General features: G+C 39.1%; 1 protein-coding gene across 1 annotated transcript in view; it reads right to left on the bottom strand.

Annotated features, from left to right (window-relative positions):
* The window catches only part of LOC116253672 (mitotic checkpoint protein BUB3.1), a 33,466-nt gene extending 20,450 nt beyond the window's left edge, over positions 1 to 13,016 (bottom strand). Inside the window, exons 1-4 of the mRNA XM_031628608.2 lie at positions 12,784 to 13,016; positions 12,560 to 12,690; positions 9,531 to 9,613; positions 2,386 to 2,652 (exon numbers count right to left, since the gene is read on the bottom strand). Coding sequence (XP_031484468.1) covers positions 2,386 to 2,652; positions 9,531 to 9,613; positions 12,560 to 12,690; positions 12,784 to 12,903 — 601 coding nt within the window. The 5' untranslated portion in view covers positions 12,904 to 13,016. The remainder of the gene's footprint in view (positions 1 to 2,385; positions 2,653 to 9,530; positions 9,614 to 12,559; positions 12,691 to 12,783) is intronic.
* Between the last annotated feature and the right edge of the window lie 1,487 nt (positions 13,017 to 14,503).

Raw genomic sequence — 14,503 nt, 5'->3', positions numbered from 1 at the left:
ACACATTTGTCCATTTGGATTGAGGAATGGGCAAGAATTCTAGCAATCTCCATTTGGATTGAGGACTGTCCAATCATTCACATCAGACGAGACTTGGTGCCTTTCTTTCTTTTTCACTCCTTTCTCTCTCCCCAATTCTCTCTTTCCTCCCTCCCTCCCTCCCCTCTCGCAATCTCTCCCTTGCCACCCAAACCACCCCACCCCCACCAACTACCCTCCTACCAGCAGCCTTCTAATAGGTCATTGGCGAGAGGGGGTCAACGAGTTTGGGTGAAGAAAGAGAGATGATGAGGAGAGGATAGGGGAAAAGGAGAGAGGGTCACCTCTCCCTCTTCCATGTGAGGAGGGAGGAGAGCAGCTCCAGCAAGTCGCCAACATCAAGGAGAGATTGGTGGGAAGGGAAAAGGATGGTGAGACGAGAGATAAATAAAGCTGCTCTAGTTGGTTGCTAGCATTAGGAGGGGGTGTCGGGGGGAGGAGGGGGACCTTGGGTGCAGATGGAGACAGTCGGAAGAGAGGAAAGAGAAAAAGTGGAAACAAAAAAAGGTCACCACGCCAGTTGGGCTGATGCAACTGCCTGCTGGGCACCTACATCAGCATTCATTGATGATTCATTCATATATGTGTGTATGTATGGTAAAACTTATTTTAACAGCATCAAACAAGTATGGAGCATAGCCACAGATATCGTGTTTTTTTGCAAAAAAAAAAAAAACGTAAAAAAGAATTTTCCATTTCAAATCTGAAAAGAACATGTCTCAAAAAATGTGAAAATATATTTAACATTTCATCACCTTTTTACACAATTTTTCGTAGTTTTTCAGTTCTCTTTTTTAATGTTATTCTTATCATGGATTAAATTGTAAACCTAAATCAAATTATCTATCGTCATTTTTGTCATTACTAAAACATTGATTTTGTCATTTTATCTAGTTCTTTTGGTCTTTTTATTAGTTTTCCATTTGAATTTATTTTTACCTAAAATTTTACTATTTTTTTATTTTTCTAAAGAATTGATGAAATTTTCCCAAGAAAAACAGCTTTTTCAAAAAATACCCCCTGTTCTCTTTCTTTCTTTTAATATTTCAATAATTATGTTAAATATTTATCGCCTAAACAACATGGACTCTTCAAAACGATTGTCACACCTAAGTCAACATGGCTTGGGTGGGTCTAGTAAATGCACGACAACATACAAGTTGCCTTTTTTTTCTTTGAATCATTGATAGATCATAACTTGTTAATTGTCAAGTTTGTTGTTTGGGAGAGAGGATTGGATATATCTTAAACCATTTACGTCATGAACAAAAATCACCAATTAAATTCTTGTTAAAAAATATTTTAAGCAAAGTATGAACATAATAGCATGTTTATCAACACTAATTTATTACAAATCATGCCTTGGTTGAATTTGTTTCCAAGAAAAAAATGGTCTTTTTTTACTACCAATTTGATGTTATGAAGGGATATTTTGATGATTAAAAATACACACTTAAATACAAAAATTGATTTGAGTTAAAAATCACTCTGAAGATCACTCTATAAGCTACTTCCATAATCTATTTTAAGGGGTCCGGTTTTTTTCCTTGACCTAAATGGGTCTGGGATGAAAATCAGATCTGTTATTCTTGCTCAATATATTTTAAACGAAATATAGACATTCGATAATGTATCTACACACTAATTTCACACAAAGCATGTCCTTGTTCAAGTTGCCTTTTTGAAAAATATTGATTTTCTACTCGTAAAGTTTGATGTTATAAGAGTCATTCATTTTTTATTACTATAAAAACATTATTAGCTCAAAAATTGATTAACTTAGTATATGTTTTTCATTCAAATATTCTTAAGATCACATCTGTATCGCTAGATTGTACAAAAAAAATATTTTAACAATCAGCTTTGAGGGGTCTGGTTCTCGTCCCTGCCCTAGTGGTCTATAACTACATCCCACACCCATGTGACAGTTTATCACCATCTTCAAAAGAAAAATAGTATAAAACTCATAATTCATCATTTTTATTATTTTTATATTTTTTGAATTCTCAAGGAAAACAAACATGATGATTAATGCCCAAGAAAAAACTGGACAATAGACCCCAAGAAAGGTATTTGTGTCAATAGGTTCAACATATACTATTGTACAAGGAAAATAATTTGAATACAATATTCCCGAAATTCAAAGACAAACTTGGAGGACTCTTAAGAAACTTGACATAATGAGCTACATAAGGGGACAGTTCTCCACAATTTAAACAAACCACAATGTCACCGGTTTACACAAAAAAAAAACCAACTAATGACTTCAACTACAATGAATGGCATCACTAAATTGCATAACAATCAAACGAGAAACAAGAATTTACTGGAAGGAATTAATTGTACCTGTTCCATTAGGATAACAACGTACACATCTTGTTTGGTATTTCAAAGAAGACTCTCTCCGTTGCTCAGGTTGGGACATGTTGCGCAAATCATAGACATTAACATGCCTTCCAGCTGTAGCTACAACTAAACGATGGCCCACAAGTGACATTGAATATACCCGCTCTGGCTGTGGATAGGTCCCAACAAGTGTATGACTTGGGCCACTTGCACCTCTAGGATCCCAAGATTTAAGTGTCTTGTCCCAACTACCACTTATTAATTGTCCTAAACAGGAAATGAGCAGACATAAATGACACCAACAAAGTAGAAATCAGAAGAGGAATCAAGATGAAACACAAGAACTAAAAGAAGAGGAAAAAGGATGACATCACACAGCACCAAAATCAAAATTAGGATCACACACGAACACAAAAACACACCAATAATCTAAAATTAGTCAGATAAGTTATATGCATCAAAAGATTATCCACCAAAAAGCAGCAAAAGTTAAGCCCCTAGAACACCAAGGTGTCAGCATCCAACACTTTTAACATTCACACTCGTTAACATTCCATGGACCTTTTATTTTTTGAACACTGGAAGTGTTTAAAACGGACTTGAACAAATGGAAACTTGATTTGCTGTATAACAAATGTTGTGGTCTGAATATATGTCCATTGCCCAATATTTTATGTTGAACATTATCTATATATATATATATATATATGAAGCACTTGTTAGGGTCAGGTACTGATACACACCTACTTGGTGTGCCGCCAAGTGCAGCCGAGGAGGCTGTTGAGGGAGCTCGTGATGCTCGGGCCACAGTCGCAGTCATGGCCGAATTAGAGCGAGAGACACACCGGATACCTGAAGGGGTATGTCACAGGTGTTGTGAGGTTAATCTCCCTATGGTGCAGCTACGGATGGGCCGACCTGAGCAAAGGGAGCCTAAACGCGTAGGAGATATCAATGGCGCGCAGGGCAAAGGGCGTGAGGAGAGCTGCTTGGCTGATGCAGCTGATGTTATTTGTTGTGAGGTTAACTTGAAGTCTAAGACAGGTTGCAGCAGACCAATTACAGCTAAGGTTGAGCTTGAGGAGTCTGAGTTGGGTGCGGACAGGGTTCAGTCAGCTGAGAAGAGTCTAGGTGCAGGTGGGATCCGTCATGAGGACAGTGTTCAGCAGCATGGTAGTGGCAGACTGGTCCAAGGTTGTCAGATGAAGACCGAAGAGGACTGCAACAGCTTAGAGAGAAAGACCAAGGCAAACTGGACGCAGCCAAATGAGCAGCTCGGTCAGGACCAGCAAAGAGGAGCTCAGGCCAACCTCAGCGCGTCACGGCTGGGACCAACCCAGACCGATTCATTGTTTTCTTTTAGCTTTGTGTTTCGGTTTTTTGTTTTACATGTCTCGAATAGAGACAACGGGCTTTGACCCGGGACTATCCAGCAGTATAAAGCTGGAGACTACGACCCAAATTGTATGGAATTTTTAGAATTAATGAAATTGAACTTTGTTCTCCCACGTGGAGATTTCTGCCGCTAGAACTGTGGCGCCAAAACCTTGCCCGACGAAGGAGACTCTATCGGAAGAGAGTGATCGCCTGTAGAACCAGAGAAGCGATGGCGGGACTCGCTACCGGAACTGCAGACGCCGAATTTTGTTGCAGACGCGCAATCCAATCTGTTGAAATTAGAAAGTTTATATTTAAGTGTGGTAGTTTTCTGATTATTTAAAAGTTAGAGTTTTCTTCAGTCATTTATATCTTTATTTGTCTCTCTTATGTAAAGACTCTAGCCGACCCTTATTCTCTCTTTAAATAAGAGATTAGGGTAAGCAATGAATAAGAAAATTCTTTCTCTCTCACTCTCTTCTCGTTCTCTTTTGCTTCCTCTCTTTCTCCATCTTTCTGAACATGGTATCAGAGCCAGCGGCGTGATCCCTTCAGGCTGCCGGCGACTGGCAGACTTCCGGCGACCTCCTCTTTGGTGACCGTCAGACTTCTTTCTCTCCTTTCTCCTCTTCTTCTTCTTCTTCCTCTCCTTTCTCGTCTTCTTCAGGCAACAGGGGGAGTGTAGAAAAGTGTGTCGTCTGAAGAAGGCAATTTATGGACTTAAACAAAGTCCTAGGGCATGGTTTCACAAATTATCTGAGGTCGTTTCACAGTGTGGATTTGAGAGATCTCCTTTGGACCATTCTCTATTCATCAAGAAGACCTCCAAAGGTATAGTTGTTATGGTAGTTTATGTTGATGACATTATCTTGACAGGTGATTGTGATAAAAAAAATTTCGGTCACAAAGGCATTCCTTCAGAAGCACTTTGTCACGAAAGATCTTGGTCACTTGCGATATTTTCTTGGGATTGAGATTGCTCATAACAAAGAAGGTGTAGTGTTGTCCCAGAGGAAATATGTACTTGACCTACTGCAGGATACAGGGATGTTAGGAGCCAAGCGATCTTCCGATGAATCCACGTCTTCATCTTCATGATGATCAATCGGAACTAGTGGATTCACGATCTTACAGGTCTCTTATTGGCAAGCTTCTGTATGTCACTATGACTAGACTAGACATTAGCTTTGTTGTTGGGAAACTAAGTCAGTTTATGGAAAATCCTAGAAAAGTCCATTGGGATGTTGCATTGATGGTTTTGAAATACCCAAAGTCATCCCCGGGCAGGGGCCTCTTTTTCAAGAAAGGAGAATCTCTAGAAATTGTTGCTTATAGTGATGCTGACTATGCAGGGTCTGTTGACAACAGGAAATCCACCACAAGCTTCTGTATCTTTGTTGGGGGCAACCTAATATCATGGAGAAGCAAGAAACAAAATGTAGTTTCGAGATCAAGTGCAGAATCTGAATATAGAGCAATGGCTCAAACGGCTACTGAGATGACTTGGGTTAAGTCTATGCTGACAAATATGAGTATTCAGGTTCCTCTTCCTATGAAAATGTACTGTGATAACAAGGCTGCCACTTACATTGCAAATAATCCAATATTTCATGAGAAAACAAAGCACATAGAGGTCGATTGTCATTATGTTCAGGATCTTATACAAGGAGGTGTTGTGTCTACAATTCATGTAGCTTCTGAAGATCAGGCGGCAGATATGTTTACTAAGGCTCTTCCTATTGGTGATTTCTCTAGATGTTGTAACAAGCTGAGCATGATTGATATTTATGCTCCAGCTTGAGGGGGAGTGTTGAAATTAGAAAGTTTATATTTAAGTGTGGTAGTTATCTGATTATTTAAAAGTTAGTCTTTTTCAGTCATTTATATCTTTATTTGTCTCTCTTGTGTAAAGACTCTAGCCGACCCTTATTCTCTCTTTAAATAAGAGATTAGGGTAAGCAATGAATAAGAAAGTTCTTTCCCTCTCTCTCTTTTCTCGTTCTCTTTTGTTCCCTCTCCTTCTCCATCTTTCTAAACACAATCATAGTGCAGATGATTCTAATCCCAGGGACATATGGAGGCTGATTTCGGAGGAAGAACAACAATCAGACGAGCAGTGATCTTCACACTCAACCGAGAGATTTCTGATATGTAAACCAGATGACCGGAGGAATTTCTCAGTCGGTAAGTCATCCTTCTCCGTGGATGAATTACAGCGAGACTTTCCTATTGATCCGATCAAAGAACGTGAGGATGCTGATGCTCCAATCGATTCGAGTCTAACTCGTCTAACGAGAAGAGTAGATCGATCTGCACTGACTGAGATCGAAGGATTCGGCTCGGAGGAGAGGTGCTGACGAGTCTTGGCGAGACCGTCTGCTGCTGACAGCAGATCGCCTAACGTCTGACTTAGATCGACTAATCCTTCGGCTAAATCGATTCTAATCTGACGCATTGTTTTTATAATTGCTGAAATTGCATCTGCGTCGAGCTATGGAGGAGTTTATTCCAACAGATTGAGCTGCTGAGTGAAGAAGACAGGTCATAGGTTCCGAAACAGCAATGACAGAACTCCCTGATCAGAAGTGAATTTCCAGCGACCAGAATCGGATCAGAGGACGGCAATGGATCCATTGGATTCGTAATTAAAAGAGGAACAATCTGGCAAAATTTGAGCGCAATCGGAGTTGATTTGGCCAGTCCACTGGAGCAAAACGGAACTGCGGTGGTGATTGAGAAAATCGGTGGAGCTGTGCCTGGCGATACCAGAAATTTGAGGTGTTTTCCCCCTTTTCACTGGGGCAAGATTTGAGGCTGAAATTTTGGGCATTCAGTCTTCAACATCTTGGTTAACTACAGTCCAAATTTCAGTGCAATCCGAGCTATGGTTGAATTTTGATGAATTTTTGAAGGCGACTAATTCCAAAACGTCGCCTGAGCCTTGCGACAAGCTGTTTCAGGCAGAACCAGGCGGGCAATCAGGGAGGGCGCGATCCTACTTTGAAGCACCATTGGACCTGAGCTCAAGGGCGTCTATTCTTATACTTGTTGGCAATCCTCGGACCAAATTTCAGCATTTTTGGAGCGCTGCTTGAAGAATTATGATTTTTTGACTGATCGCTGGTCTGGAAGCTGAATGCACACCTGCGGGAGGCATTCCTGCTTGTCTCCCCGATTCTGATTTCAGTCTTGGGTTTTCTCTTGATCTCTGGTGCATTCTCCATGACTCTAAGTTGTGGATTTACGTTAGAACTATCTGTGCTCTGATAATTTGCCATTTCCAGAGCTAGAATTCCAACAGGAAGCTACTGTAAGAGAACCTGTTTCTGAGAAGAACTCTGCAGCTGGAAGAGCGCGCTGCCGGCGCTTAACGGGGCACCTGCTTCCCCCTTTTATTAATCAACAGGGGCTCTTTTGAACTTCGGTGACACTCCTAATCCTAACCCTCTGGAGTCTTCGAATTACAGCATGTTATCCCTTGCAGTGACTGATGTTCTTCTGTAAGCTGCTGTCCAGCTGAACCAGGCGAGAGACCAGAACCTGTTGGAGCTCAACTTTGCAGCTGAGAAACTGTCTTGAAGAGGCGTGCGTCGTCGCCAATTCGACGCTAGCATCCCCCGAATTCATCCATTGATATTAGGGGTTACACGAAGCTCTAGTGAAGTGACTCAACTTCTGGAATCACTTGACCTTTTCTGTTCTATTACAGTGACTGCTTCCTTTCTGCTGGAAGTGTTCAGTCACAGGAGATAGCAGGCCCGCGAAGGGCGACGATCCAGTCCTTTAGCTGTAAGGAGGAGAAGGGCGATCTTCGGCGCCAATCCGAAGATAGCTTCCCCCAACATTCATCACAGATTTGGGGTTGTTTGTTGTTTGGGTGGCGCACCTCCTCCACTCAATTCTGATTTTGCTGTTTAATAAGAACAGTAATTTGCTTGTGTTTGTCTTGAACACAAAGAGGCCTGCGCATGGGAGACGGCTCTATTCTTATCAGCCATTGGAGATCTTGTTGCTGAATAAGCTGAGGGGATTTGATCCCTGGTTTTAGCTCAGCTTCTTATTGGCATCGTGGGGACGCCGGACGCGGCTCCGGCAGGTGAGGCCTAACCCCTCTATAGACACGGGGAGGTAGTATTTGTTTCAGCCGGTATTGCCAATTGCAATCGGCAGTGGACTCCTCGGCAGCACCTCTTGCCAAAGACAGTCCCGGATAGCACAGCTTACCTAGGGGTGACTAAGGGCGTGGTTTGCACGAACCTAGGCTTGTATCTGTATGGTGTGTTGAATGAATGACTGTATGGTTGTGGATGCTTGAATGAGTGAGAGAGTGCTCACCTTGTATCGCTATCGGTTGTACAAGCCTCACATGCCACTCTTGTTTGTAGTAGGCTGAAACTTTGGGAAGGGCGAACTTACTTGTATTCCAGTCCTAGGGACTCATTTTAGTCAGGGGAGCTGTCTGACTGGGTTTGAAATTTTGTATCCCCTATATTTCCCTTTCCTTCGGCGAATCATCCCCAATAGATCTTGGGAAGAGACTGCAACTTGGACGAATATTTTAGCAGCTACAAGGGCTGGTCGCATCAGGTACACACACACACACACACACCCATGTTTTGGCACCAAAACCCTAAGGCTCTAATAAAGAAGAATCGAGTCAAAGAAATACAATAAACACCATTAAAAGCAAGTTTACTTATTGAAGAGAAAAGAATCACATCATCATATGTAGAGACCTTGTATTGCCTACTCAAGTACCCAGTTCACTAGGCATTAAAAATGAAAGGACTTAGAAATAGAGAAACAGAAGAAAACTTGCAGTATAAATGGTAGATCAGATTTATAGCTTCAAAATATCCAAGTGGAGAAGATATTATTAAAAATTAGAATACATGGAAAAGCCATGATGAGCTAAAGCTGCTGAACCCAAGTTCCAACTTAGGTCACCTGAGCTCGAGTTATATGTTGGCAAGTCAAGCTCCATTTTGTAGCAAGCTAATCTCAATTAAGACTTAATAAGCTCATCTGGCATTCTAATCTATGCTTACATATGTTATTGTTTCGCTTTTTGTTAGAACTAATACTATTGGTCTGTCAGGCATCCTTCTCCAGTCGTAGATGAGAAAACAAGCATTCAACTTATAATTTTGCCACTTCACCAATACTAATTCAAAAACTAAATATTTCTATCTCAAGCATTGGTCCAGCTTCACTGAGCCAATTTAGTAATGGTCAAGCTCGGATTGAACAGAGAAGCTGATATGTAGCTTCGCTCAAAAGCTCAAGTGGAAGATTTCTATGTCAGGCTTTGCTTAATCAAGCTTGGCTCCTGCATATACCTACTAGTAAAAGAATTTTGAATAGTTTTTCTGATTTGACTCCATGGACAGTAATTAAGCAATCTGTAATGCTATAATGAACAAGAGCTGAACAATGAAAGAGCCTATCAATTAAAGATTTGAAGTAAAATAGACTCTGTATAGAAATAAAAAAACAAGATACATGCATTATTGGCATATTTCTCTGAAAAGTTAAAAAACAAAATCAAATAACCACACAGCTGCATTAATTGCTAGTGGAACGGAACAATCAACAGCCAGTCCTGTTGAACAACCATTATACTGGTACCTAGTTATTCAAATGTTATATTTTAATCAGCACACAAATTCCACATATACAAGAATTAAGGAAACAGATCAACACATAAGAATGAAGTAAGAGAAGACATATATTTGAATGTAGGCATTTAAGCAATCATAAGAAACAACCTGCAGCATAAGAATATTCAACACAACGTACAGGACCGTCGTGTTTCCCCAAAATGTCTTCCTTGCCTGCATTGAACACATACCTGAAAGAATGATATCAAGCACAGTGAGCATTTGCCTCAAATAAGGAGACTTTATTAGAGGGGAGATTAATAAGTGCATCCAAATTGGTTTCAGATTTATCTATTTGGAATTTTAAACAAACTGGCATTGGATCAACACAAATTTTCACATCCAGATACATTGTGAATTTGGATTAATACCTGACCGGAAGGTCTAAACCCCTGAGACTTGAGACTCAACTAGGAGTGGATTGACTCATGACTCACTAGGTCAACAAAGCGTTGCCGCCTAGTTTTGGCAACTTCATCTTTGCATACATACAAGGGAAATAGAGAGTACTGTTTTTCATTTTGTTATAACACTAATATCTCATGTATATTACGTACAACAAGGTATATGTACATATGCAAGCCCACTTTTTGTAATATGTTTACTAAAATATATATTCTTAGCATATATATGTGCATCATTGTATGTAAAAAGTGAAAATTTAGGAGTTTATATATTATACAATATACATATAAATATCGTTTAGGTAGTATATTTGTAATTTTTTGTATATACACCATTGTACCAGAAAACACATTTTATTTTAAAAAATGCAAAAAAAAGGTTAAAAACAAGTCAGCCAAAAAAACAAGAAAAATACATTTTTCGATAAAAAAAAGCCAAAATGAGAAAAACGCAAAAAAAATGTATTTTATTTTCATTTTTTTATTCTTGAGTATTTTTTCAGATTTTTTACATTTTTAATTACCATATTTTTATTTTCATATTTTTTTATTTTTTTAACTTTCTTAAAATTTGCCAAGATTTTTCCAAAAAAAAAAAACAACTTTGTCATTTACTCGAGAAAAACCTTGCCATTATATACCCAAAAACGACATTTGTGACAATGATACACAGTTATACACATACATTATATATATATAAAGACTAACCTCTAGCTAAGCTGATCTCTCTCAAAATTCAACAGATCATCCCATGAGGCCATGACACACTCCTAGTTTTTAACTTCTAGATTATTCTTTTCTTTTTTTCAAACCATATGAAAGCTGAGTCACCAAGTTGGCTGACTTGGCGGAGTTTCACAGAGTGCCTGACCTAATGATGTTTTTGCATGGAAAAAGAAATTACCATTTTTGCTGGATAATGGTACTAGAATATATATTTGGACTTGCATTCAACAATACATAACCCAAATTTTATTCAAATTCTTTAATAATCTGGATAAGTCATAATCAGCAATTGACCATTCTGATTGGAACTCTAACATTCTTACACTTGCTTTCTTATCAATCATAGCTTGCTGCTCTCTATTCAATGTATTCATTTACATGTTGTGTGTCTCCACAACAATTTTTCCTCATATGTTCTTCCGATATAATTATTTTATGGACATAGCTCACTTGCCAGCCTTCATTTCTTATATCATTTTTTCATACCGTAGCAATTACGGAGTAGATACATTTAGATTCTCTTTTTCCAAACACCAATAAAAAGTCATTAACTATGGCACTAAGAGCATGGTACATGTACTATTAAGCATAGTCACAAATAACATCTCAAAGTTTTAAACGGCAACGTTTTTCTCTGGTATAATATGGCAGACTTGAAAAGAAGGGGAAAAACCAGTATTTAAAAAAAGATAAGGAAAAATAAAAATAAGTGAAAAAATAATAACACAAACATCAAAAGATAAGTAGATTTGCAACAAATAAAAACTAGAAAATGAAAAAAAAAACTGTTTGGCATTAAAAAAATGAAAAAAGTGAAAAAAACGCAAAAAAACGTGTTTTTTTCATCTTTCATGTTTTTTTTCAAAAAAACACGTTTTTTTAAGTTTTAACTGCATTTCATTTTCTCGCATTTTTTTCAAAAATAATGCATTTTTTGTGACTATGCTATTAAGTATTAAGTAACAAACAAGACAATTTAAAATTGCAAAGTTCTACTTCATGATTATTGGAAGATTCATGGAGAAGACTACATATTGAACTCATGGACATTTCGTTTCTTTGGCATCACAAATCTAAGGTGTAGGCAGGAAAGGAAATGCCTTGAAAGCACTAAGCAAGTTGCTTCCTTTCTCCCTGCATGTCTATGTTTATGTATATATAAAATGCAAGTCAACACCCTATTTCAACCTAGATATTGTAAGACTTTTGCTCCATCCAAGGGAACACACCCAACTGAAACCATACACCAGGGACTTTAACTGGCAAATTTAACTGCAACTTGACATTAACCCTATTTGTGAGCAAACGAACTTTATATTTGAATCCAGGACCTTTCTGACTATCTCCACAGCATCAAAATGATTGTCACCATTCAGTTTATAGCTTCAGTCTTCATACATACACCCGGATGAAAATAATAAACAACTAAAAATACTCAATTATGGAAGCGTGATGACTCGGAGTAATATAAAGTAATCCCATCCGAAATCAGACTTTCCTTGCATGACAGCAGAAATAAGTAGACAGTCACGGAACCCTTTTCCAAACATGCAAAATGTTAAGAAGTTTTTCAACCCGCTTGACTCCCTGGGATCGACTAAATTATCAAAAGCTAATCTGGAGGTAGGTGGCTTGGCCTTTAAAAGACCTAGCGCTTCAAAAATTTAAGTTAAACTGAAAATTTATAGAACCTATTTTTGCAAAATATGAAAATGAATGCAACGCCAACTTATGCAACAGTAACTAGAAAATCACATAATGTAAATTTTCACAAAGAAAGCCAAAAATATAATAATAAAAAGGAGACAAGATGTCTCCAACAAAAGTGTGGGTTCAAGAAAAGGCACTACGCTTGTGCCCAGAGAAATTACGTGCAGTTATTGACTTCATAAACGATCCGACCCTAATTTTCCGAAACAGCTAGTCGCTACAATCGCGCTGATAAAACCCTAAAACGGATTGAAATTACACAAGACGAGAGTAGTTAGGAGTATCCGAAAACTGCACCTCCGAACCGTATGATCAGCACCGGCAGTGAACCCGGAAGAATCATCGTGGAAGCAGCAATCCAACACTGGCTTCTTGTGAAGAAACTTCCCCCTCAGTACATTCGCACTCGCATCGTATAACCGAACACTCTAATTACAACAAGAACAACAAGAATTATGCACAGAAGCTGAAAACCGATAATCAGGAAAGGAGACGAAGAAAAGAAGATGAGGAAACCGCACGCTATCCCACGAGGATACGAGGAGGTGATCACTGTGGTTGGAGAATCGGAGATTGGAGATGCCGTCGGACGGGGGATCGGAGAGCTCCCTTCCGCTCGAGGGAGGGAGAATGGGGTTCATGGGCGACTCAGGATCTCCCCCAAGTTGCGAGAGAGGAGAGGGAGGGTGAGAGCTCGTGAAGGCGGAATGGACGTTCAAAACTTCAAAACGGAGGAAAGATAGTCGCGACTCGCGGCACAACGAGTCTTTATAGGGTTGTCACAGCCACCCGGGGATCGATGGCGCGATCTTTCTTTTTCTTTTTTTTTTCGTTTTTGGACCGACGGCTCACTCGAGGAGCGGTGGCACGGCTTTACATCCCGCAAAATAAAAATGGACGCTAAACCGTTGAAAGAGTCAACAAGAGTAGGGGGTGCGCGTAGGGCTGGCCGACTCGGACTCAGCCTTAAAATTGGATGCTAGCCCTGAATGATATTGATAAGTTATGAAGTTGGGCCGACTTGAATCTCCCGCAAAATACAAATGCACGCCAAACCGGTCAAGGTAGAGGTGGGCGTAGAGCCTGGCCGACTCGGGATCAGTTTTAAAACTGGATGTTTACTAGGTTCGGCCGACTTAAATCAGTTTGATAACTTATTTTTTAAAACTATTTTGTTTCAATATATATTTTGTTATAATTAATTATATTTACATATTAAATGATATTTAAATACTTTATTTTCATCGGACCAGTTCTCGGGCCCAGGTTTGAGGCAGCCACGTCAAACTAGGGCTATGGCCCAATCCAAGCCAGGCTGGGCTAGGCGGCGAGCATGATGCCCATCTCTAAATAAAGAGCACATTATTGACACATTCATATTACCATACACTACAAAAAAGGACAGTATTGACACACTACAAAAAAATATTGATTTACAGAAGCGTAAAAAATCTCACGTTAGTGAACATCGACTTTTGCTGCTATTCTAAGACAAATGTTGGTGAATATGAATTTTCATTGAGGTTCAGAGATACATCGGTAACTTTTACTGATGTCCCATTCTAAAGATCGGTGAAAGTACCGAAAGAAAGCCAGTTTTATCGACCTCCTATTTCAGACATCGTTAGAATTACTGAAAAAAGCCAAATTTACTGACATATGTGACCACTTTCGCATCGATGAAAGTTTTTCTCAACAAAGAATTACCCACGTTTATCGCACACGTCAGGAAATCTTGACTTTCATTGACATCTTGACTATGGACATCGGTAAAACCTTTACCGCATTAATATCACCGAGGTTTTTACGTACGTTTTTACCAACACAACCTGATGCATCGATAAAACCCTTCCCTCTACCTCCACCCGAACGCTACTTCTCCTTTCTTCAACCCCTTCAGGTGATTTTCCAGCCATTTTCCAGTGAGTGGAGGTGTTCTTCATCGTTTTTTGTTATAACATGCTTATAGGGTATATATGAATATTTCTAGAGGGATAACGTCATTTTTCAGTTTCTTTTGGCTGTGAAATTTTGAAAGAATATTTGTTGAGCTTAGTACCTTCAATTTGATATATTAATTGCATAAAATCTCAACACAAAAACCCTAAAATTTCTCCAATAATTTTTCTTGTTGGATTCTGCCATCAATTTTTGACCATGTCTAATTTAACTATATATATACTTGTTTGCAAAATATTAGTTTGATTGGTTATTACTTGAATGTGTTTTTGGATGTTTGTA

The sequence above is a fragment of the Nymphaea colorata genome, chromosome 4, assembly GCF_008831285.2.
Source record: "Nymphaea colorata isolate Beijing-Zhang1983 chromosome 4, ASM883128v2, whole genome shotgun sequence".
NCBI lineage: Eukaryota > Viridiplantae > Streptophyta > Magnoliopsida > Nymphaeales > Nymphaeaceae > Nymphaea > Nymphaea colorata.
Note: the sequence above shows the minus strand (reverse complement) of the source record. Positions and strands in the feature narration are given on the sequence as shown.